General features: G+C 35.6%; 2 protein-coding genes across 5 annotated transcripts; one reads left to right on the top strand and one right to left on the bottom strand.

Annotated features, from left to right (window-relative positions):
• LOC117914162 lies at positions 1-24,839 on the top strand. 4 transcript variants are annotated; one of them, XM_034829386.1, is made up of 9 exons: positions 1-196; positions 8,890-9,005; positions 10,567-10,636; positions 11,383-11,459; positions 11,556-11,639; positions 17,586-17,702; positions 20,165-20,216; positions 21,562-22,115; positions 24,106-24,839. In XM_034829386.1, exons 2-8 carry the CDS (start codon positions 8,910-8,912, stop codon positions 22,098-22,100), a joined length of 1,035 nt encoding a protein of 344 aa, XP_034685277.1. In that variant the 5' UTR covers positions 1-196; positions 8,890-8,909; the 3' UTR covers positions 22,101-22,115; positions 24,106-24,839. The 4 variants fall into 4 exon arrangements, with proteins under 4 accessions (XP_034685277.1, XP_034685278.1, XP_034685274.1 ...); XM_034829387.1 differs by lacking the exon at positions 11,556-11,639; XM_034829383.1 differs by having other exon boundaries at positions 11,383-11,639.
• LOC117914496 lies at positions 3,371-3,919 on the bottom strand. The gene has a single exon (XM_034829839.1). It carries the CDS (start codon positions 3,917-3,919, stop codon positions 3,371-3,373), a length of 549 nt encoding a protein of 182 aa, XP_034685730.1.
• Positions 24,840-25,125: the final 286 nt, after the last annotated feature.

Below are 25,125 nucleotides of genomic sequence, written 5' to 3'. Positions count from 1 at the left end.
TCCAAGTTTCAACATGGTGTAATTGGAATTTCAGTCCCACGAGACTCACGACACCCATGGCATGCAACACCGAAAACCACAATGCTCTTCATATGAAAACGATTTCTGTAACCGCCTTCTCCATTTAAAGCTCGGGCATTCCGCTCTTCTCTTCGCGTCTAACCCCTTGGCCTTTGGCCGCATCCCTCCGTCCAAGGTAATTTCCATTTTGTTTATAATTTTTTTTTATTGTTTGTTTGTTCTCTTTATTGTTTCATGATTTCAATTGGCCTTTTCAGTATTTGGTGATTAGCCCAAATCTGCAGGTCATGTTTGTTTTGCTTGGTTGAAGTTGTACTTTGTGTTTATTTTTAGCTTTGGGTACAAATTTCGGAAAAGGAATGCTTATATATTTGTGTGATTTTCCGGGCGTTTTGGTATGGAAGAAATAGAATAGAGAAAATGAGGAGCGGGTAGGGCTTTTGGAGATGTCTTTTTCTGGAGTTTGCTTGGCTTTTCTTTAGCCTAGCTCCACTAGGATTCAAGGTTACGTTGAGTGGCATAATTGGTGGTGCGTCTTCAGGGGTGATTTTTAGGGGTAATATTTTATTTTAATATTCTTTTCTATTATCGGGAAATCCATGCTTATGTGATCTTGTTAAGTTTGTTTCATTTCCTCTGTTCTGTTCTTCTATGGTTTCATCAAGCATTTTGCAGGCGGCAATGCTATGTTTTTTAAAATTATAGACCATGCCATTATATTGGACAGAGGGACCATTTAAAGATTCTATGGAAGCATAAGAATCAAACTAAAATTGATGAGACAAATGATCGAAGTACTAGCAATACATAAAAATTGATATAAAGTTTTAGGAATTGTTATATAAACAATAATGCATCTGAGTCAAAACCTTATTAAAAGAAAATAATCTTAATAAATAGATGATGTGTGGGGGACAATCTTTGGAAGGATCTTATATTTGAAAATTAGATGTCATAAATTAATTTTGTGAAATGCAAATTACTTTGCACATTATGAGAAGATAAATGTAAATAAAATTGGTTGACTCTACAAATTTCTTTAATTTATCCCATAAAAAGTTGTTAGATCAAATATTATAAGAACATCAGAAATATTTATAATACCGTGACAATGTTGAAATATCAAAGATATCACAGAGAAAGATGTTTCCCATATTTTTTTGGTGATAACTAAATGAGATGTTTTGAAATTAGCACATTTTCTAATAAGTAAATGAGATGTTTTGAAGTGAACACCAAAAGGGTATGCAACCCATGTAGTTGAGATGCATATAAGAAATAAAGAAAATTTTTTTGATAGGTAAAGGAAAATTTCATTAAAAGCCAAAGAGGTTAAAGAGTATACATGGAGTATACCAGGGAACAAAAGAACAAAAAGCAACAAGGCAACAAGCCTGTCCCTTACTTGGTAGCTAACTAGTCTACAAAATCAATCAAAGAGAAAGTGTGTTCCTCTATATACACTTTTGCCCAATTCACAAAAGTGTACAAAAAAATAGATTTAATTTCTTGGTCATTCCTCTCAACATCGTCGAAGGCCCTCCTACTCTCCAATCTTTCTCCATTTTCTTGCCCACAAAAGAACCATGTTATCCCAAGAGGTTCTTCCTAACAGAGGAGTGCATCACCCATTGCACCCCAAAAAGGGAGAAGATCAGAAGCCATAACATTTTAGCCTTCTCACAGAACAAAAGAAGGTGATCTGTGGTTTCCTCTTCATTTTTGCACAAATAACACCTGTTAGGGATGTTCCAACCACTTCTCTTTAGGCGATCAATGGTGAGTAGCCTGCTCCAAGCCGCCTCCCAACCAAAGAAGCTAGCCCTAATTGGAACCCAAGGCGTTGAGATAACTCTAGTCGGAACAGGAGGTGTAGTGCTCTTTGAGAACAAGTCATAAAAAGACTTGACTGAGAAAGTCCCATTCTTGTTCTCTCTCCACCAAAGCAAGTCATCCACTCCTCTTCTAATGGTCAAAGGATGAAGCTTACTTAACAAGCTTTCTACTTCCCCCACCTCCCAATCATTTAGGTGTCTATTAAAACGTAGCCCCCAGCTGCCCCCAACTCCATCTTCCTCCCAAGCCCCAGCAACCCATCCTTCTTTGTTGACTGCTAAGTTAAACAAGTTTGGGAAAGCATCTTCCAGAGATTGATTTTCACACCACAAGTCCTTCCAAAAATTCACTCTAGTACCATCCCCTATGATGAAGCGGGAGTGAGTTCTAATGTTCTCCCAACCATTTCTAATGGCCTTCCAAACCCTCACACCATAACGGTCTCTTACACCTTTAGAGCACCACCCCCCCTCTTGAATGCTGTACTTTCCAGTGATAATTTGCTTCCATAGGGGGTCATTCTCGTTAGCAAATCTCCACAACCACTTCCCAAGTAAGGCCTTATTAAAGGCAGCTAGGCTGCGGATGCCTAGGCCTCCATCCTTTTTAGTAGCACAAATAATCTTCCAACTTACCAAGTGAGGTCTATTTTCTAAGGCGCCTCCACCCCATAAAAAATCCCTTTGAATCTTTTTGAGCCTTGCACTCACTCTCTTGGGAATCACAAAGAGAGAAATAAAGTAGGTTGGGAGGCTAGAGAGGGCGCTTTTTAGCAAGGTAAGCCAGCCACCTTTGAAGAGATATTGCCTTTTCCACAGAGACAACCTTTGTCTGAATCTTTCTTCCACTACATCCCACACCCTAGCGGATTTGTAAGGGGCCCTAAGGGGGAGACCTAGGTAGGAGGTGGGTAAACTCCCAATCTTACAACCCAAGACCGGGGCAAGAGTCTCCATAGGAACGCCTTCACCCACTGGGATGGCCTCACTTTTGCTCAAGTTAACTTTTAACCCTAAAATCGCCTCAAACTACATAAAAGTCCAGCTAAGATATTGTAATTGTTTTGCATTAGCGTCACAAAAAATCAAGGTATCATCGACAAGAGATGGGACACAATCAGCCCCTCTCTTCCTCTTCCTCCCACTTTGAACCCGGAAATAAAGCCACCATTTCTTGCACTTGACAGCAGTTGGCTAAGAGCATCCATGGCCAAAAGGAAAAGATAGGGGGAAAGGGGGTCGCCTTGTCTCAATCCCCTAGAGCTACGAAAGAAGCTCGAAGGGCTCCCATTGATGAAGATCGAGAAGGTAGCCGTAGAGCAGCACCATTTCATCCAATTGATCCATCTATGCCCAAATCCCATCTTGGACATCACAACCATAAGAAAGTCCCAATTGACATGGTCAAATGCCTTCTCGATATCCATCTTAAGGAGGAGGCCTGACGTGTTGTCTTTCAATCTAGAATCAAGGGCCTCGCTAGCAATTAGAGCAATGTCTAGAATCTGTTTCCCTTAGATGAAAGCTTGCTGAGAATCATAAATCACCTTCCCCATCACCAATTTCAGCCTATTAGTAAGGACCTTGGCAAGCAATTTGTACATACTCCCTACCAGGCTGATTAGCCTGAAATCTCTTAGGTCTTCGGCTCCTTCCTTTTTAGGAATGAACACAAGAAACGTGGAATTTAAGCTTCTCTGGAAGGTCCCATGGAGATAAAACTCTCTAAAGAGCCCCAAAATATCTGATTTAACAATATTCCAACAAAACAACCAAAAGCCCATTGTGAAACTGTCTGGGCCTGGGGCTTTATCACCGCAACAGCTACTCAAGGCTGCAAAAACTTCTTTCTCAAAAAACATCACCTCTAGGCTGCTGGCCGAATCTTCCCCCAGCATCTTAAAGTTTAGGCCATTAATACTTGGCCTCCAATCCCCTAATTCTGAGAGGAGGGACTGGTAGGCTCTGCAAACTCCTTCTTTGATTGCTTCATTAGAAGAGAAAGACACCTCATTCACTCTAAATTTTGACAGAAAGTTCTTCCTTGCCCTAGCATTGGCCATTTTGTGGAAGTGCCTGGTATTTTTATCACCTTCTCTTAACCAAATTTGTCTTAACTTCTGTCTCCAATAAGTTTCTTCCAAAAGGGCCCATTTCTTGTAGTCCTCAAGAGCCAACCTTTTAGCCTCAGTTTCCCCAGGAATAAGAGAATTCTCATTCTCCTTGGCCTCCCAACTCTGCAGGCTGGAAAAGGCCTCTGCTCTATTGTATGAGACATTACCTACCACTTTCCTGTTCTATTTCTTCAAATCCTTCTTGAGCGCTTTTAGTTGCTTAGCAATGCAGTGACTACTATAGCCTTCAACAAAGTAACCATTCCACCAACTCCTTACTAGGTCTTTGAAACCTTCAATCTTCAGCCACATATTTTCAAAACGGAAGGGGTTTTTTCCTTATGAGAAGCCTCCAGCTTCTAGGACTATGGGGTTGTGATCAGAAACCAGACGAGGGAGAGCGGACTGAGTAATGGCAGAAAAGTGGTCCTCCCATTGGTCCGAAATCAAGAAGTGATCCAATCTAGAGGCAGCCTGAGAATTCAAACCCCCTATCCAAGTGAAAGGGCCTCCAGCTAGAGGAAAATCCCTCAGTCCCAAATCCCCTATCACCTCTGAAAATCTCCTCATTTCAACCGTGAGTCTTGGGGCATTCCTTCTTTCCTCTGGGAATCCTACAGCGTTAAAGTCCCCTTCTATGCACCAAGGGTCCTCCCAAAGACCACAAATGGCTCCTAGCTCCTCCCAAAAATCTTCCTTCTCACTACCAATCACTGATCCATTCACTCCAGAGAAAATCCAAGTAAAACCATCAGCACAGTTTCTGAATCGAACAGAGATGGAGGACCCTCCACTTTCCACCTCCAACTTCTCCAAGACTCTATTATCCCAAAATAGAAGAAGGCCTCCTACCGCACCCCTAGCATCCACTGATGCCCAATTAAGAAATCTTCCTACACCCACATAGTTCACCATTTGCACTGATATTTCTTTCACCTTCGCCTCCATTAGACAAACTAAATCTGGTTTCTTGTTTCTTACCACACCCTTGATCAGCTTTCTTTTCTCAATATCATTAAGCCCCCGAATATTCCAACAAAGGATTTTAATTCTCATTAATCAACTCCAAGGAGCTATGCCCGGTTCTTTTAGCTAGCCCTGATGTCCTCCCATAACTAACTGAGCATTCCAATGGCCATCCAAAACATCAATTAAGTTAAGCTATTGGATCATTCAGACAAAAAATTCATACAAAATATTTTTAGTAATGATTCTGACTAATTGAAACCACTGAAGATTCTATCATTGTGTCATTCCAAATACACCAATATAAACATTGTGGAACTTACTCATGAAAGATTCTTTTATTGTGGCCATTCCAAATATACGAAAATAAGCTAGTAGGTCTTCAAGTTAAACATCCCTTTTATTAGAAAAAAGTTAAACTTTCCTTGCCCCTTTACCCATAATCTCTTCCCACCAACTAATCAAAATATCCTTAATTAAGTTAGACTCACTCAAGGGATATAGAAAATGAGAATTATAAAGACTATAGACTCCATGCAATCCTACAATAGATAAGTAAATGATTGATTAGTTGTTCTTTTTGTTTATACAAACAACAATAATTGGCTAATATTGTACCCTCTTGCATAAGATGGTTCAAAGTAAGAATGGTCTTCCTAACTACTTTGCAAGCAAAGAAACCTTGGGTGAGGGATGAAGGGAGGGTGGTATTGGTTTGATTAGGTGTGGTTTTAGGTTTGAGAGACAAGTGCTCCCCAAATTCTTCTTCAAGGGGGAGAGATACGATGCTCCTAACTCAAAGTCTTAAAGTATGATTCCATAGAGAATCTTTCATTTTTAATGTATTTCCATACCACATTTTCCTTCGTACTTGTATGCATAATCTACAAAACAAAAATAAGGGAAAGAGATACTATGATGTGAACTCAAAACTTTACATTATGATTTTATAGAGAATCTTCCATTTTTAATAGACTTCCAATCACATTTTGTATACAAGACCAAAGATTCCATGATTCTTAATCTCAAACCATGAGGTTTTTTTTTATAGACATTGGATAAATGTTTAGATTCCTAATTTAAATTTTCCCTAAATTAACTCTTATTAGCGTATGTCTTATGTGGAAACATAGTTTTAAAAGGGTCAACCACACCCTAGTTATTGCACTTCACTTGCCAAGACATGCGACTTATTGAAGAGGGGCAATTGTTGACTTACTCTTCCTTTTTAAACACCTTTATTATTGAAATTTCTAATTTTATGTTAAAATTTATATAATTTTATTATTTTGTTAATGAATGCTTCTTTTAAATATTTGCAATCTTAAACTTTTTATTGATTGAATTAGATTTTGAATCATATTTTATAAAATTGACATGCATCCGGTGTTATATTTTACTTCACTTAGGAGCACACCTTTCACTTAAGCTATAGAAGACTTTTGTGGTTTAAGTGCGCCTTTTGCCTTTTAGAACTATGTGTGGAAAAGAATGATATTATTCATTACATTTATGACAAAATGATACATTATTTACAATCCTACAAAATTAGAAAAATAAATTACACAAAGAAATGTGACTAATTCCTAGAAATCTCTTCCTAACAAGGCCAATAAAAAAAGAGGAAGAAATCATTTTCCATATGAATTATAAAAAATAAAACAGGAAATATACAATTATACAATCTCGGAAATCAAGAAATTATACAACCACATACTCCAAAATAAAAAAAAATAAAAAAAATCAGGGAATTAATTCCCTAATATTTTCAATCAAATATTAGAAGTTACGAGTTAATTCCTTGGTGTCATCAATTGGATTAGTCAACACTTCCCCTTAAATTGGTGAGTAGATGTAATCCATTCCTAGCTTGCTAGTTATCTTCTAAAATAAGTGACTTGATAGAATCTTTGTTAAGATATCAACAAGTTGCCTATCTATTGAATGTAAGGAATGTAAATCAATCCCCTATCTAGCTTTTATTTGATAAAGTGTCGATCCACTTCAACATGTTTTATATGGTCATATTGAATTGGGAGTTAACAATATTGATTGTTGATTTATCATCATCTATAACTTCATAGTTTCCTTCCACTTCACTCCTAGATCACTAAGAATTCTTTTTAGCTAAAGTAGTTCATAAATTCCTTGTGCCATGGTTTTGAACTTTGCTTATGCATTGGACCTGGCAACTATAACTTGTTTTTTACTTGTCACTAAATTTCCTCCAACAATAGTACAATTTCTGAAGGTTGATCTATGGTCTACTACTAATTTGACTTGGTTTGCTTTAGTGTAGGATTCCAAACTTATAGCTTTTTATTTTTCTTGAAGAGTATTCCCTTGCCTAAAGTGGATTTCAAGTACCGCAGAATTGTGTACAACTAAGTCTCTTTAGGGGAGTGCATAAATTGACTTACTACACACATTGCGTAGGCTATATTAGGTCTCATGTGAGATGAATAGATGAGTCTCCTAACTAGCCTGTAGTAAGTCTCCTAACTAACCTCTTGTAAGTCCCCTTGTAATGTTTCTCCAAGCTTATGATTTTGTTCAATAGGTGTGTCAACAAGTTTACATTCGAGCATCCTGATTTCTTTGAGAAGATCAAGCATATACTTCAACTAGCCTCTAGTAACTTCCTTGTCTATGACTGTATCTTCTAATGCTTCTTTAATCTTATGATTTTGTTCTTTTTGAGAAGATCAAGAATACACTTTTGTTAGAAAAATAAAAAGACTATTTCTTAAATGAGCCACTTCAATTGCTAAGAAATAATTAAGCTTCCCAAGTCTTTTATCTCAAATTCTCTAGCCAACCATTTATTAAGTTTATCCAATTATTAAATATCATCCCTTGTCACAATTATATCATCCACATAAATAATTAAGGTTGTAATTATACCAGTTGTTGACCATTTGGTAAAAAGAGTATGAATCACCTGGCTGTATGAAAACTTTTAGTTTCCCATAACTTTAGCAAATCTCCTAAACCATGCTCCAAGAGATTGTTTTTAGCCATACAATGTCTGTCACAATTTGGATGCTGGAGTTGTTTCTACTGATATTTATGTAGGCACCATCCTGGGTTCTTATTTCTTTTATTTTTTTATTTTTTTTATGGGACATGATCCTGGCTTATACAAAGTTAATAGGGATGGGTTGTTGTGAAGGTGGAGATTCTGGCTATGCTGGAAAGGTTGGGGGGATTAGTATAGTGGAAGGTTATGCTGGTCATTTAGTAGGTCAGGAAAAGGGTTATGGATGGATCTATGGAGATGCACCCTTTGGAGGTGGAGGATTATAGCCTGCTTTGATTTCATGAGTGTTGTAGGAAGCTACCAAGGAATTGGACTTTTTGGTGAAAAGAGGATTTGTTCCCCTAGTATGGATTTGTGTATGTTTATGGGGGGGGGGGGGGGGGGGGGGGGGGGGGGTTTCTCTGCTTTTGCTTTATTTATTTATTTTTATTTTTTATTTACAATGATGTATAGGCTTTTCTTTTCTCTTTCCTTTTGAAAGACTCATTGTCTTGATTGTTCTATCTATCATTTCATGGGAGCTTTTGAAACATCAATAAACTATTCTTTTTTGAAAAATGTCGAGTGAATTAACAGTAACCATGTTAGAATAATTAGCTCTTCTAAAATGATTGGAAGTGTTATTTATTTTTGTAGTTTTAAGTTTGTTATTCTTGGTGTTCTAGTGCTAATTTTTGTCTGTAGTGTTTTGTTGGTCTAGTGGGATTGCCCATCTCCCTTTCTTTTCTTAATAAAACCTATCATTCATAAAAAAAAAAAATAGGAGGAAAGGGGTGGAGAAAGATTTGTCAAGAACTGATTATAAAATCTTTATTTTTTTATTTCTTTACTTGTTCTTTTTAATTTCTTCTTTTGTGAAGTCGATTCTAAATATAGAAATCTACCTGTTCTGGTGATATATTTTGTTTGACAGGTCACAGGTCACAGGTCAGCATGGACGGGCATGAGCATCTACCTTTTAAAGTTGGGCAATTAGCTGAAGCTAAATCTTTTCTTCAAGGTTATCGTGGTGCATGGTTCCGATGCAAGGTATCTATATTATGCTCACTAAAGTTTGATATTCTGCGAGTCTTTGTTCTGAAATTATATGTTATACTATGGCATTATCAATACAGAAGTTCAAATTTTGTCTATGTCTAAGTTATTTATTTATTTGTTTATTTGTTTTATGTACATGTAACCAAGTTCTTATGGCTAACAAAACTAGAAACAAAAACTAAGATGCAGCTCAGTCTATTTCTATTTTTACTTCTTTATTATTATTTCTGCCTTGTGTTGTTTCTATAGTGTTACACTAAGTCCTACTCGTTGCCCATGGAAAAAAAATTAACACACAAAAAAAAGAAGGCGTGTAATTGTAACACAAAAAAAATGTGAAGTGTATTTATAAATCTTTGAGCCCTTAAGAATTGAGGAAGAAGGCAAGGATTTTGATCAGTGGAGAAATAGAAAGAAAAAAAAGTTAGGTGGAGGCAGCATATGACGTGGTTTTTCATTTTTATTCATTAGTTCTCATCTGAGCAGTAAATAGGAAGTTCCAAGGAGAGTTTGTTTTGGATCTTATTAAAAGAGTAAAGTTGCCTTATATGGCTAGCTTGGTGCAATGGAGACCAATGAATGCATGTGTAACTTGTAAGGAGTGATTTCATTCAAGTTAAAGATGCTTTATGGTCAAGATGCCCCATAAGAACTTTAATTGAGGCAGTGAGGGAAGAATAAGGTTTAAGAAAAGATAGAGTTTAGTGATAAAAGGAATTCATGTTGTTAACTCCTGGCGGTTGGGATTTAAGGCTTTGTTATGTTTGCACCTCCTTGTTACAAATTTTATCCTGACATGTACTTATTTTGTTGAATCTGTGCCCTTGCCCATCACTTTTGTTTTTTGAGGCATGTTGGACCTGGTAACTTATGACATGGCTAACAAGGGACAAGATATTGAAAATGAGCTTTTTTATTTTTCACTGAATCTGTGCCCTTGCCCACTGCTTTTGTTTTACGAGGCATGTTGGACTTGGTAACTTATGATGTAGCTAACAAGGGACAAGATATTGAAAATGAGTTTTCATTAGAAACATTCTATTCATTGATATGAATTTTAAGTACAAGCAAAGGATTGAGAAATCCTTTGAAAATACAGAGGATGATAAAAGAAAGAGGAAGATTGAAACTGGGCCTATTGAGAGAGTACATATTGGTTTTATCATTTTTCAACTGTTCTCTTTCTCTAATGTGCTGCCACCTCCATCATTTGATTTTTCTCTAGGACTTCTTTTCCCATGTCAAGCCCCAATTCACATTCTTATATTCTCATTTGCTTTACTGAACTAAATCAGATCTAGATTGCACCTGCTTTTACCAGTCACCAAGCCCTAATGCAATGTGGCCTGTCCTTGTAAGATGCCTAGTGTCATAGTGGTTTTTGTTTAATGAAAGATCTAATTTATTCTCTCATTTTTTATTTTTCTCTCATTTTTATGTTTGAGATTGTAGTTGTTTCTTTGTTTGTTTTATTGCTGGTAATTTGATATGGAGATAATCTTTTGCTAACATCAGAATTTTTTTCCCTTATTATGTCAATGTTTTTCATCAGATAAAGGAGATCAGTTTAAGAAAAGGTCATATTGGCCATGTCTTGGAATTTATTGATTTTCCTGATGAAAGTAAGTATGCTATATGTTTTTGTCTTCTCTAGCTGTTGCTTGGCATTGATGAATTATCTTTTATGGGTTATACTTGTAATAAATTTAGCAAAGCCTAATGATTTGTCTTATATAGGTTATACTTGCTTTAGATTTATCAAAGCATAATTTATGGTACTTTGATTATTTTAGCACATAAAATTCTGCTGCCATATAGTTGATGGATTTAATATTGAACTGTTAAAAAGTCTTATGCTTGTGCTTGCAAGAAAATTATAGTTAGTGAGCAGAAAAAAGGTGGAAAATTTAGTGCTTGGTTGGATACACTTCTTATTTTCTATTTTTAAAAATAGAAATTAGTAATAACTTCTATATAAAATATAGTAAATCTTATATAAAAAATATGTCCTTAAAAATTACTTTTAAAATTTGAGGTAGTTAAAATTTTTTAATATCTTAATTTTTAAATAGTTTTTAAGAATCATTACCTTTTAAAGATAAGTCTTAAAGAGTTCTTGTATTTTATATAAGAGTTACTATCATTTTCTGTTTTTAAAAATAGAGAAAGAAGTATATTCAAATAACAACTTAATAGTTTCCTTTAAAATACTTGATTAATATAAAAGGCAGTGGTTTTTTCCTTCCTAAAATTATATTGATAGACTACTTGGATGGGTGAGTACTATACTCCTGATTCTATTTATGTGAAATATTATCATTTTTAGTGTTGATTAATGTGCACATATCTTTTTAATGCATCTGTGCAGAATTAAATTGGACAAAGTTATATCAGAAACCCCCAGTTTCTAAGAGCAAGTTGAAGGAGAAAAAGAGGGAATTGATGGTACGTCCTTGCTTTCCATCCATCTATCATGTAAGTCAAAAGCCAGACATCAATACGATTGCAAAAGTGATGGTTTTAGTCAATGATGTCTGGAAGGTGGGGGACGAGGTAGATTGGTGGACTGATGGTTGTTATTGGTCTGGAAGAGTGACACAACTATTGGGTTATGACAAAGTTAGGGTAATATTTCTTAGCTAATCCAGTTGTTTGCCTTGAAAATGGAGTATGTTGATGTGAGCTTATTATTATGATTGTTCCCTATGTCTTAGATATGGTTGAGTTTTTTTTTTTCTCAAATTTTTGTAGAAGATTCTATGCTATTTGTCATATGGACTACCATATACAAATTCTATCATTTAGTATAATTTCTCAGTCTTGGTTGCATTGACTTCGATAAATCTTCTTAGTGCTTTCTTTCATTTATGTATAGTAATTACTTTGGGAAAGTCATCTTATGCTTTGTCAAGGCAAACATAGACAATTTAGATATTCTCTCTCTTTTTGTGACCTTTCAATCAAATATTTACAAGAGAGGTAATTATGATAATTTACGTTCCTAAAGTGTATTAAATCCAATAATATGTTGTCCTTGTCTTTTTCTAACTGAGACTTAAAGTCTTAATGTGGCTTAGGGCTTTTGTATAATAATTTAGAATTGGCATTTATGTCACTTTACAAGGAAAAGAAATTGTAGTACCTAGTTTTGTGCAAATTCTACATATGTTTTTGTTTTCTCTTACAAAATTGTATAATATGTCACATATATACAATGGGAGCAATGTAGGAAACAAGATTTACTACTATAAAATCCAAAATAAAAATTACAAAATCAAGGAGAAAATTTATATAAAAACAAGAAACTAGGCAAACTAGGAAACTATCTAAATATGGTCTACCAATGAGCTTAGAATGAAGTAGGAAAAGGCTGGGGTTCAAGATGATATCTTTGAGGAATAGGCCCCTCCTAGGCATAAGGTTATATTGAGCATTTATAGGACACACTCCAACAATTGGGAGGCCAACTGTTAAGTTAGGTGGTCGCATTGTTGCCATTGGAAGGCCATTACTAAGGCTTTATTTGAGAAGTGTTTTTGAAAACAATTTTGAGAACAATTTTTGAAATCCATTTTATGATGTTTTGTAGAACAAAAATCTGTTTGAGAATCTAAAATGTTTTTAGCCTATTTTCCATTTTTTTTATAAAAAAAATAATGTAGTGTTTTTTATTTTTACGAACAAAAACCTATTTTTTGTTCTTTGGTTGTCAATTGCATTTTCCTGTTTTTTGTTCTAGAGAACATAAAATTGTTTTAAGAAACAGTTACCAAACATGGCCTAAATTATTTGGAGCATTTTCTGTTGTGGTCTGCAAGCTTCCACTATTATGTCCGACAAACTTGTTGCATTTCCGCCAATTTTGTGGCTTGCCATGTAGTTTCCAATAGGTGTTCTTTGTATGTCTCATCTTATGACAATACTCACGTAATAGGTTTTCTTTTTCATCTTTGTTCTTATTTGCATTTTTCTGCCCACTTGCCAAAACAGAAGCATCTGAAGCAGTAGAAATCAAGATTAAATTCTCAATATTTAGTTCTCCCATCATCACCCTTCTTCCAATTCATTCCTTCTAACTAATGTTTTAAAAGGTTAAAGGCGGTCTTGAGGCGTTTTGCCTAAATGAGGTGAAACATAAGCCTCAATTTAAACAAATAAATAATGAAAAATTATCAAAAAATAAAAAATACTCATAAAGTCACAATGAAATTGAAGAATTAAAAAGACATAAACTTCATAATGCTAAAATTAATTATTTTTCATTGTTAATAATTTTAATTTAGTTCCTTTTTCTAACATAAAATTTAGTTTTGTCACATGGTTTTACCAAATAATTTTCAATATTACTATTACCATCATTAGGATCCTTGAAGAAATATAATTATATTCAATTGTTATATTATCCTCCCCGATGGTGTTAATATCCACCCATTCTTCTTCTTCGTCTACCAATTGTAGTGGTATCTTTTTTTATTTATTAATAATTAGATTATATATAAGATCAACCACTAGGACAATCAACAATTCACTTATTCTTCCCAATCTCTCTTTTTCCCTTCCATTTAAAATGTTTATTGAAAGTCAAGTAAACCCTTGTTTTGTAAAAGGTTTAACCAAGTAGAAACCTAATACAAAATTCATGAAATTTATAATAGGAGTCTACAAAAACAATAGATGATAAAACCCATTAAAACTCATTGAATTGAGACTTAAGCCTTTTATAAAATATATACCAAAAGCCCATATAGGCCGAAAACCCTTTGGATATTTGAGGTTTAGGTCGAAAACCCTTTGGATATTTGAGGTTGAGGCCTCAACAACCTTAAGGCTATAGCCTCAAAGCTATAAACCTCGAATGGGTGAGGCCTCAATTACCCTAACCGAGGCTATAGCCTCAAGGCTAATTTGTAGAGCCTTACCTTGAGGCGAGCCTCGAGGTGTAAGCGTCGATAGCATTTTAAAACATGGCTTCTAACAAAGGTATAGACCTGTCTAAGTATCAGAACAGGTTCTTTGTTGAGAACTTGTCCATATACTTCATCTAATATGATTTTAAACCAGCTAGAAATTCAAAGACTTGTTCTTTTTTCTGCATCTCCTTGGGCTTGTTATCATCAGTTCTCCATTCCAATCTCCATAATAGAAATTCAACTCTTCCCATAACTAATTCATCATATTATAGTATGCAGTTGCTACATTTCCGCCATTTGTTCTCATGTGTGTGACATTTAAGATCATACAATTAAGTTGCATTTCCCAACTGTGAATAGGTCTCTATAGCAACCACCCACAATTCTCCAGTGGATAAGAAAAGAAAAACCTGGCTAATGCGTAGATCCACTGAGTTAATGAGCCGAGACAATACCATAGAATTCTCATCATCCCAATCTTCATATGCAAGATCATTTGTCTTTGGTTCTCACAATGAGCCATCCAGGTATCCAATCTTCGCTTTTGCTTTCATAGAAATCTTAACAAATTGTGACCATTGCGGGAAATTTTGTTGATTTACATTATAAGTGGGGGGTTATATGTACAAAAGGATTGTCTGTAAGACCTTGAGTTTGAGATTGACTGGTGGCTAGGTCAAAGCTAACATCTAGAGTGATCTCTAACATTCTTCTATTAAATAATAATTAAGTTAGAGAAATATCAAACTCATGTGTCAGAAATGATGAAGGTGAAACCAAACACGGGCCCATCTCGGTAATGAAGGCCACCTGATAGGGTTAACAGTGGTGCAGAGAACCACACCTATGATTTACATGGGAAAAAACCCAACTGTTGGCAAGAGGTTACCCATATATCCTAAGTGTCCTTTGATATCATGTTGTGCCAATTTTGAATATATTTTTATTTTCTCTTATAAAATTGTAAAATATATCATTTACATAAAACAATGGGAACAACATAGGAAAGTAAGATTTACAGCTATACAATTCCTAAATCATAATTCGGAAATCAAGGAGAAAAACTTGTTTCTAGGGCATTTATATTTTACCAATCAGCCTAGAATCAAGTAAATCAAAATCTAGAAGTTGACATTCCACAAGTTTAACTACCTAACCAACAGATTTTAGCAATCCGTCCAATATGGCATTCATGTTTTATAGCAATTCTAAAACTTAGTCACATAACATAACGATACAAGACAGCATTACATAACATAATGATATAAGCCCTTGGCCTGAATGTTTGTTCTCTATGTATGGGCAGTGGAGAGCTGATAAATCACATGTTTTTACATTGTGTCACGACTTTGGAGTTATGGCACAAACTATTCATACTAGCTAGTTTGGTCTGGGTTCCTCCTAGATGTGTTAGTTACATGTTGACTATTTCTTTTAGGGGTTTGGGGAATACTCCTAGAGGCAAAGTGATATGGTAAATCACTCGTCTTTCATTGATTTGGATAGTTTGGAGGGAAAGAAACACAAGGATCTTTGAGGACAAGTGCAAGTCAACCAAAATGATATGAGATCTAGTCTACTTCTATTCATCATTTTAGGCTTCTACTACTACAGCTGCCCAAGGCATTTCTCTCAACATAATTCAACTTGATTGGATATCTTTAAGTAGATTCAAAGGGTTAAAATAGCAATATTGAGTTGTTTTGATGTATTTTAGGGACTATTACTTTTCCTCTCTTTTGATTAGTTTTTGTATTGTAGGGAAGAATTTCTCATCCTTCTTTTGTACCTTCATTTTTAATGAAAATGTGTTTGTTTTTTACCAAAAGAGAGAGAAAGAGAAATGAAAAGATGACAAACTTTTGAAAATATTATTAAATAAATGACCATGATATTGATAGAATTTTGCCACCACTCTCTATCTCTCTGTGAATGATGTTGCATATTCTTTTGCCCTAATCTAGAAATACCAGAAAACTGTTAACATATATAGAAACATCGTCTAGAAAATGATTGTTATTTGAAATAAAGCTGCTGAAATGGATTACTGTCTATACAAGAATAGATAGAATAAAAAATGGATGCGCTTTAATGAAAGTGAAAGGGACCAATTAAGGACAAGATAAGGCAAAGTCATTTACTATGGTCTGGTATGCAAGGTGGTGAATGCTTTTCATAAGGATAGTGTTATATGATTTGGTGAAGAATATGTACTTGAGATAGAGCTGAATGGTGAGGAAGAATTTACAACTGGCCTCAAGTAATCCCAAAGCTTTTTTGAGTTGGTTTGAGTTGAACTTTGCTGTAATTGTACAAGTTTTATGTCAAAATAGAAAAAATAGATGCATGCTTAAAAAAACCACCATAAGTAGTCAAGGAGAATGGTTCTATGTAAAATAGAAAAGGTGAAACACTATGAAAGTACATTATAAACGGAATTAGAAACTATACTTGTTTTCTATTTGGTAAAAGTAAGTAAATATTCAAAAGAAGGAAGGGAAATCCTTCCTAAGTAAATAAATAAAATGAAAAAGAAAAACAGAAAAAGAAGATGCATAAGAGTATAAAAGGAAAAATGGAAAATCCAAAGTCCTTGTAGTAATCTTTTACTTTTCACGCATAAGGAAACAAAGCATCAAAATTCAAAAGAAGCATGAAATCCCTACAAAATCAACTAGAGAAGATGCTTCTATCTTCGCATTATATTAGAAAAAGGTAAATAACCATACAAAAGAAGAAAGGATCGGAAATCCTTCAGAAAATGTAAAAAAATGTACAAGCGTATTAAAAGAAAAAGGAAAAACAGAAGTCTTTGGTGGAAAAAGTCTTTGGCATTGGAGGAGAGCATCAAAACTCAAAGGAGCATGAGATCCCCAACAAATTCTACAAGAGAATGGGTCCCTCTCTTGACCAGCCTATTCATGTATTCTGATCTAAGCTTTTGTGAGAAAGAGCAACCTATTCACCTACGAAGATCCACAATCATCTACTTCAATGATTATATCTCTAATAGATTGATGACATCATGCTTAATTGCAACTATGCAATCTCAAGGAAAGCTATTATTTCTACCTCAATAGCTAGCCAAACCTGATTCTCTTTGAAAAGCTCGAATGTTCACCCTTACGATTTTGAGTATGTCCTCTAATACTTATATCATCCTTAGTACCTATGAAGCATCATCAAAATTAAACTTCAAAACACCGATTGGCGAAGGAACCCACAAAGCCTGTATGTCCATTTTCCTAATAGGGAGGCATACTGAACTTCATTCTTGCAAAATGGTGCTAAAGGAAACTCCTTGGAACTGCATTGATCTCCTTGCTAAGTGACATCCAAAGTACACAATTAGGAATTAATCACTTTCTTTACAGTAACCTATTGTTGATGTGTAAAAAAACCAACAGGAAAGACTATGTTAGATGAAAATGGAGATTTCTAGATAGACTTTGCTTGGACGGTGCCTATGTTGAGTCTAGTGATCAAAGGATAAACCAAAATACTTTATAGAGTAACATATTCTGTTTTAATACATAGGAGTACAGGATGTATCTGTCTATTTGCAACATTATGCATAATGCTTACAACTGATAAAAATGCTTGAGGAAAAGTTCTTTGCTATGTACAGCTTATTTTTTTTTATCTTTTCTTGCTTTTCTAGATTGACTTGCTGCCGCCTCCTGATGGTGAAGGCTTGTCATATGAAGTTTTCTGCAACGACCTACGACCATCTTTAGATTGGTCTCCATCATATGGTTGGAGAGTACCCATTCCTACGGTGGGTTCCTTGTACTCCTTCATTTGCATCTTTTTTCTGTTCTTCTTTTCATGTAGAATCAGTATTATTTTATCTTAGAACCAATCCATTGTTTGGATATAGCTTCAAGGATAGAATGAGACAATCACACTATTACTGTTAACTAATACTAGGGGGGAACATTTTACCACAAAAAATGTGTTTTGAAACTCAAAATTTTTCTTTTATCGCGTAGCTTTTTCTTCCCATTTTTTGTTATCAAAACTGTGCAAGTCTCAGGCATACAGTCTATTTTATTTGTCTCTGTTTACTTCTGATCTGTGTATTTTTATCCTGGTTGGACTTGATCAACTGTTCACATGTTTTACATTTATATATCATTTGATTCTAATCCCTTTGTTCTGATAACAAAAAAAAAAAAATCTTTTTGTTGGAGTATTGAAAGGTAATTAATGACATAGTATCTCATTGCTTGGGTTTTTTGGTTGGGTCATAGGAACCTGGTAGACTGTGTGTAAATTCGATCTTGAGGATGGGTTAGGAATTGAGGTCCCTTTGAGGAATAAGGCTCTACTTGCTCAGTGGCTGGTGATGGTTTCCAATTGAACATAATTCTTTGAGGCACTTTGTCAATAAAAGTAAATATAAGTTGCAGATAAATGGATAGGATGCCAACTTAAGGCTACTGGTCTTTCTCATCGTTTTCCTTGGAAACCCATTTCTCAGCACTTCACTCTGTTTTCTCTTCATGTTAGATACATGTTAGAAATGGTTCAAGAATATATTTCTAGGAAAGCCTTTTGGTAACTGGATCAATCTTACACCCCCCCCCGCAACCAAAGAAATTCTTCTATGGCTATCATTTACTCAAGTCATGCCCCTCTCTTTTTCTCAGTTGGAGATTCAATTTTTTTGGAGAAATTCATTATAGAGAAATTACTAAATTTGCTTCCCTATCCAATTTTTGAACTTGTTCCTTTTCTAATTTTGTTTCTGATGAAACATGTGGGCACTAGATAGAGAAGGCATGTTTATTTCTAGATCTTTGCTTTAATTCCTTACGTCTAGTGTAAATCCAACTGCTTTTCTTCTGGTTAAATTTATTAGGAAGACGAAAGCTCCCTTTAAGATTAAAACCTTGTGGTTAATAGCCATTAAGAAGGTGAAGACGAAGTATTTGCTTCAAATTCAAAGGCATTACAAGGCCATCAGCCTTGAAAGATGTGTTTTATTTGTGGTCAATGGAGAAGTAGTTGACCATCTATTTCTTCATTCCTATGTTTCTTTTCAGCTATTGTTGAGCCTTATTTTCCAGTTAAGTTTTCATTGGGCAACCCCTAAGGGTACTGGTAGTCTTTCGGTAACTCTTTTGATGGATTTGGTAGGGTTGAAAGAGGCACAATACCATGACCAAGTGTTCCCCTTGCTTTGTTATGGGTGATTTGGCCGGAAAGGGAAACAGGACATGTGAGGATTAGGAGTAGGTGGGTGATACATAGGGTAGATTCAAGCTTCTATAATCACCTTTGGTATTTTTGACCAAATAATTTTCAGGAATTCTGCTGAGTCTCATCTCTTTAGCTTTTTCGGATAAGTGAAGATGGAAGATGTTTACGCTTACCATCACTTTGAACCTATCAAAAAAAAGAGATGGAAGATGTTTAGTGTTAGTGGGCTAATCCTCCCATAGAGAAGCTTAAGCTCAAGTCATGGCTGTGCTTTGGGGAAACTGGATTGATTTGGCATTGGGGATGTTTTTACAAACTATCGGGTTAGGTGGTGCATGCTTTCTTCAAACTCACAGGATTCAGGATGGCCATTGAATTTGAAAGGCTTACATAGCAGGCATTAGGAATCTCTACTGGAAGAGAATTTATAGTAGTTATTTCATGTGTTTCTTTGGCAAGGGGAGGACCTTGGTGGCTCTCTTATTCATTCACGAGGATATGGTCCTTGGTGAGGTGGTTCATGTTCGAATACCCATATTATTCAATTTTGTGGGCAATAGGTTGACTATGAAGGGCATGACTTAGAGGGTTCTTACCCCTCTGATTGGAAACTTGTACCTTATATATCTTGGATTGAACTTCAATAGTTTGAGAGTTACTTTAGTAATTTATTATTACACTTTAATACAATGATTCCTTTTTATCACTTTATTGAGGTAAACAATAATTGTTTTTATACTTTACACTCTAGTATTTCACTGTTGCACAATACAAAAGTGTTTTTGATGGATTATCATCACATATTCATTTAAAAAAATGCATCTGATAACATTTTTTCTGATGGATAAATCAACAATGCACCTTATAGTAATTATTTTTGCTCTATTGTCATTTTGTTGCTTATGAAACTCAATTTCATGACTCCAGTGGACATCTATGATTCTTCTATTCTCATATGGCTCGGATATCTTAATCTCATGTGTAGATGCTTCTTCTTTTCATTGCTTAATTGTTTGCACCCTTTGGTGGCTGCAGGAGAGTGAAACTGGCCGCTGTTGTGCTCGATTAGTTAAGCCAGTGTATTACGGTGAGATTAGCTCCAGGATCTTACTTCTGCATTTTTTTTTTAAGAAATAATTTCCCTTCCACAATCTAGTTTTATTTATCTTCATTAGTTTTTACCTAGTTCGACTAGTGAGTGGGCTTTCTAAAACTGAATAAAATAAACCGTGGGCTATAAAAAGACACACAACTTGTTCTTGGAATTATTCTACTTTCTTGATAAACTTTGACATGAGCTCAAATCTCTATAGTTCTATGTAAAGAGTTTCAGAGAATGTGACAACTGACATTAAAGACATGGCTTTGTCACATTGTTAATTACTTCATAGGGAAGCTATTCCTGAATGCTGCCTTTCACTTTTCCTTATCTTTGCTTTCCAATCCATTTATGTGGTTATATTTTGATATGAACATTCAATTTGGATCAGAGATAAAGGTAGGTCATGTGCAATCGGTCCTGTTAATGTTGTAACTTATGTGGAGAACTAGTTACAGCTTCAAATTATACACCTGTTATCGGTGTTTATAGCAGTCATTCTACTGTGAAAATGAGGATGGATACCCTTGAAAGATTGTATGCCGTGCAAGGCCCTTTTGATGATGCATGGAGCTGTTGTGATTAGCAAAAGTTATCATCGTTTGTGATCAATGTTGACAACTAGTAAATTATTTTCAAAGGAACGCTGGTGAATCCAATTTTTCAATAAATAAGTATTTGGTTAAACTACATCTTTGTTTATAAGCAAGGATCCGATCCTTGGTTTCATTGGCAACTTGATTATTTACGATGTGTGAGAAGGTGTAAACTTTTTAGTCAAGTTGAAACAGCTATGGAGGATATTATATGTTGAATTAATTTTGTTACCAAGTGAGGATCAAATTGGTTTTGTCCATGTTACTTGGTAACAGCATGAATTCAATATGATCAGAGCTAACGAACAAAAATTTATAAAATCATGTATAAGTTTCATCACTCAACCACATGTAAAAAGCTCAAAGAATCATGCAAAAAACAAAATCCTGATAAAAAAAGCTCATAATGTTGTAAGAATCATGTGGAAGTTTTAGTTTATTGGTTGACTTGTAGATGAAATGATGGAACTAAAATAATACCTGGTTTTCTAAACATTTACTCTTTATAGGTCTGTCATTTTGATGCATTATTATGCTCATGTTACTTTTTGATCTTAGATATATACTTCTACCATAATGTATTTTTTGAAATAAAAGTTTGTCATGATCACTATCTTTAGCTAGCTCTGTCTCTGTTTTTCCTGTTTTCCCTTCTATGTTACTTTTGATTTTAGATAGTTACATGATTTCATAAATGAGCTTTACTTTGCCTGACATTGGAATCATTGTTGTTGCAGTTCCTGCTGAAAGTGAAGGAAGAACAGATTCACAGGGTAGGGCTGGGTCATCACTTGAGTGCAACCCATCCTTCTCTTCTCATATTTCAGATTACTCGTCGCCACCTCCTGATGGATCAGAGCATTCTCCAGAAAAGGAAATGACTGAGCAACCTCTGAACATTGCTGACTCCAGAAAGAGGAAGCAGACACTCAAAACAAAAATGGACCTGCACAAAGGGGATGTGGGCATTAGAAAAACCAGTTCCTCAGATAGTGTTTCAAGTTCACACGTTGGAGATACTTCAGAAGAAATGACCATTGGTGGAATAGACCGATGCAGTAATAGTGGGTCCTCAAAAAAGATGGGAACTGATGGAAGCATTGCTTTGAATTCCATGCACTCTGACACACTAGATGCTGCAATTTTGGATCTGGAGGAACTTGCAAACAAGGTTAAATGGGTTAAGGGCATACTTGATCATGGCATTCCTTTGCCAAATGCTCTGCGGCCTCCATGGAGGTTTCTGGAACACCATGCACCTTCCACACCTAAATGAGTTCTTCAAAAGAAGGTACTTTATATCGCACACACACAAAGATCTGCCTAATTTCACTTATTGATACAAACTTAATCATCTTGGGACCTTATATTTGACCAAGTGAATAGAAATCATGTTGTCGAACATGTGGTTAGGGCCATAATAAAGTTTGTGCAGAGCTTTGGCAAAAAGACTGCACTTGGTTCGACTGCTGGAAACTAAAGCGGTATGTATGTTTCAGGGAGTGGTTAGGAGTATGGGGTGGTGTTGTTTTGGGGTTGGGGCGCTTTGGATGCCAGGGATTCTGCAGGGGCCATTGTGGTATTATGGGATGAGGATCTTGGAATTATTGGACCAGAAGTGGATGCTTTTTCAATGTCATGTCATTTTAGATGTTCCGGCAATGCCTCTGTGTGGGTTCTTTCTGGTGTCTATGGGCCTCTTAGCTTCATTTTGGGGGTTATGGGATGAATTGTGATCAATTGGAGGTGACCCTGTTGTTGATTCCTTCCCTCAAAAAAGGAATAACTGTTCAGGGATTATGCTGCTATTAAAGGCTTTTCATTTTTTCTAGAGGAAATCAATTTGATGGACTTACTAGGTGATGTGCTTTTATCTGGGTAGAAGGTTAGGGAGGCTTTTCAACCCTAGGCTTGCCCTCCTTGATTGTTGCAGTTTGTGCTCTTCTAAAACCCTATTTAGATTTGAAAAATATGGCTTGATGGGTGAGTATTGAGCACGGTCGGAGATTGGTAGGTTAACTACAGATTTTCACACATCTCTCAGTCTATTATTTCCAGAAAGATGATGGCCCAGATTGAAGTTCTTGGAAGAGCAATAGGGAACTATTTAGGATGTGGCTGTTCTAAAGATCAATCTCTTGAGCAGATCAAATTTTACGATGGGGAGATTTTTGGGGGAATCTTTTGGTGGAATATCTAGCCGTGTTGGAGGAGTTTCACCATATGAATTTGGAGGAGACATGTTGGAGGCAGAAGTTAAAGTCCTCTGGTTTCAGGAAGGGGATTGGAGACTAGGGGTCTGTTTGGGAACATTTTTGAAAACTGTTATCAAAAAACAGTTTTCAAAAATAGTTCTCTGATGTTTTCTAAAACAAAGGTCTATTTGGGGATTTGAAATGTTTTCAACTTGTTTTCTACGTGTCCAAATATTATTCAATTTTTTTTAAAAAATAAATTTTACATATAATGCTTTATTTTTAATGATTCTTCATATTTGTTACATTATATGTTAAAACAACTCTCAGAAAACAACTAAAAACAATTAAAATATGTTTTTGTTTTCTAATTGTCAAATTATTTTCTATTTTCCTTTTCTTTTTGCTCTAAAAAACAGAAAACTGTTTTGGAGAATAGTTAACAAACAAGTCTTAGATTTTTTTTGTGCACTTGCTAATGCTCATGGAGAGGTAATTTCATTAGTCAATATAGATTGGGCTTAGCTTTCTGATGGTCAAGAGGGCAAGGTGATGGATTTTCTGAGGCACTTCCATGTTTCTGTTTATTTTCTGGAGAAGTTTTAATGCCCCACTTTTTGTTGTGTTGCTTTTGGAAAAAACATGTGTATAGGATATAAAAGACTAGACCTGTCCTGGCAAACAGGTTTCAGAATGTGATTAGAAAATGCTCTGATTCTCAGTTTGCTTCTGTGAATGGCAGCTAGGTTTCTAGTGCAGTTTTGACTGCTACTGAGGTGATTTGGCTCTGGGTTCACGAATTCAAAGGCTAAGCCAGCCTGCAAGTTGGACATAAAGAAGGCTTAGGATCATGTAAACTGATTTTTTTATTGTGGTATTTAAACATGTAGTAGTAGCTTTCACCATGTACAGTTTGATGATAAAAAATCTTCAACTTGTGTGGATGGGAAAACGCATTGGTCATATGGTCTGACCACCAGTTGATGAAGATAGACGTGATAAATTAAAACCTTTTTTCCTTTTCATCTAAGTTTGCCTATCAGAACATTACCATCCATAATTTTTTTGTTTATACTATTTCATCAGGTGAAATGTGTGTACTCTGCTTCCATATATGACTTTTCGGTGGTTATTCCCAAAGTCAGTCAGAGTTCCTCTCTTAACTGGCATGGTGCAAAAATGCAGAAAAGACCGGTGAAGAATATGGAACATGGCCCCTATGCGTGTTTTGGTGCTTATGGAAGACGAGCCTCCACATCAAGTGTTGAAAGACTTTTTCCTGAAACATTTTTTGATTGGGCGACGATCCCTTGGGGGTTTGACCTTTCCTTGATTGCGCCCCCTTATTTTTGTTAGGCGCTTTTAATCAATGTTTTTGCCTGCCAAATCTCTCTCTCTTTCTCTCTCTCTCTCTCTCTCTCCATTTGTGAAAAAAATATAAAAGAGGGTGAGCGAGAGGCGAGGAGAGCCGTGACACACCTGTCTAAGGCGGAGGCAGCAGGCTCCTGCTATTCCTCTCGCGGGCCAAATTTCTACTGGGAATTTTGGAGTGCTGGGGCTTCGGTGGTTTCATTTTGTTTGAGGGGAGAAACACCGGCTAAACCAACCCCTTTGTTGACTCTCCCTGGGCGGAGATCGGGGTTTAGGGTTTTATAATGCACTTACCCACAATTCCCGGCCTACACCCTTTCAAGTTGGTCCTTAAGGTCTCTACCTCATAAAATAAAGCCGGCAAATATTCTCTAATTTTCCTATGTGGGACTACTCCTTGTTTTCTTCTGACTTAAAAGGTTGTGGACCTTTTTTTTGGTTTTTCTTTTCCTCCCTCTTAGAACCGGCATTTCTTATCAAAATTTTGTGCCATTTGTCAATCTCCCCAACAATCCCTTCTTATTATATTAATCTCACTTCAAGATGATTTAAAGCAACAAATTCAAGTGTATTTCTTTCCACTGCAAATGTATATCCTTTAGGCAATAAATATATAAGCATTGCCGGATAAAAAAAAATCATGTGATGATGTATGAATCATGTGGCAAATTTTCATATGAATTTTGCAAATTTTCATGTGGCAAAAAATAAAAAAAATTTGAAGTTTGAAATTAT

This window comes from Vitis riparia, chromosome 5 (genome assembly GCF_004353265.1).
Source record: "Vitis riparia cultivar Riparia Gloire de Montpellier isolate 1030 chromosome 5, EGFV_Vit.rip_1.0, whole genome shotgun sequence".
NCBI lineage: Eukaryota > Viridiplantae > Streptophyta > Magnoliopsida > Vitales > Vitaceae > Vitis > Vitis riparia.
The sequence above is the reverse complement of the archived record's forward strand: the minus strand, read 5'-3'. Positions and strand labels throughout refer to the sequence as shown.

What these genes read in the sequence shown, in the direction of transcription:
- LOC117914496 (XM_034829839.1), bottom strand. Translation starts at nt 3,919, where the DNA reads ATGGCCAATGCTAGGGCAAGGAAGAACTTTCTGTCAAAATTTAGAGTG.
- LOC117914162 (XM_034829383.1), top strand. Translation starts at nt 8,910, where the DNA reads ATGGACGGGCATGAGCATCTACCTTTTAAAGTTGGGCAATTAGCTGAA. An exon ending in GTGCATGGTTCCGATGCAAG is followed by an intron (nt 9,006 to 10,566) that starts GTATCTATATTA and finishes GTTTTTCATCAG; the next exon opens with ATAAAGGAGATCAGTTTAAG. An exon ending in TGGGTTATGACAAAGTTAGG is followed by an intron (nt 11,640 to 17,585) that starts GTAATATTTCTT and finishes TTGCTTTTCTAG; the next exon opens with ATTGACTTGCTGCCGCCTCC.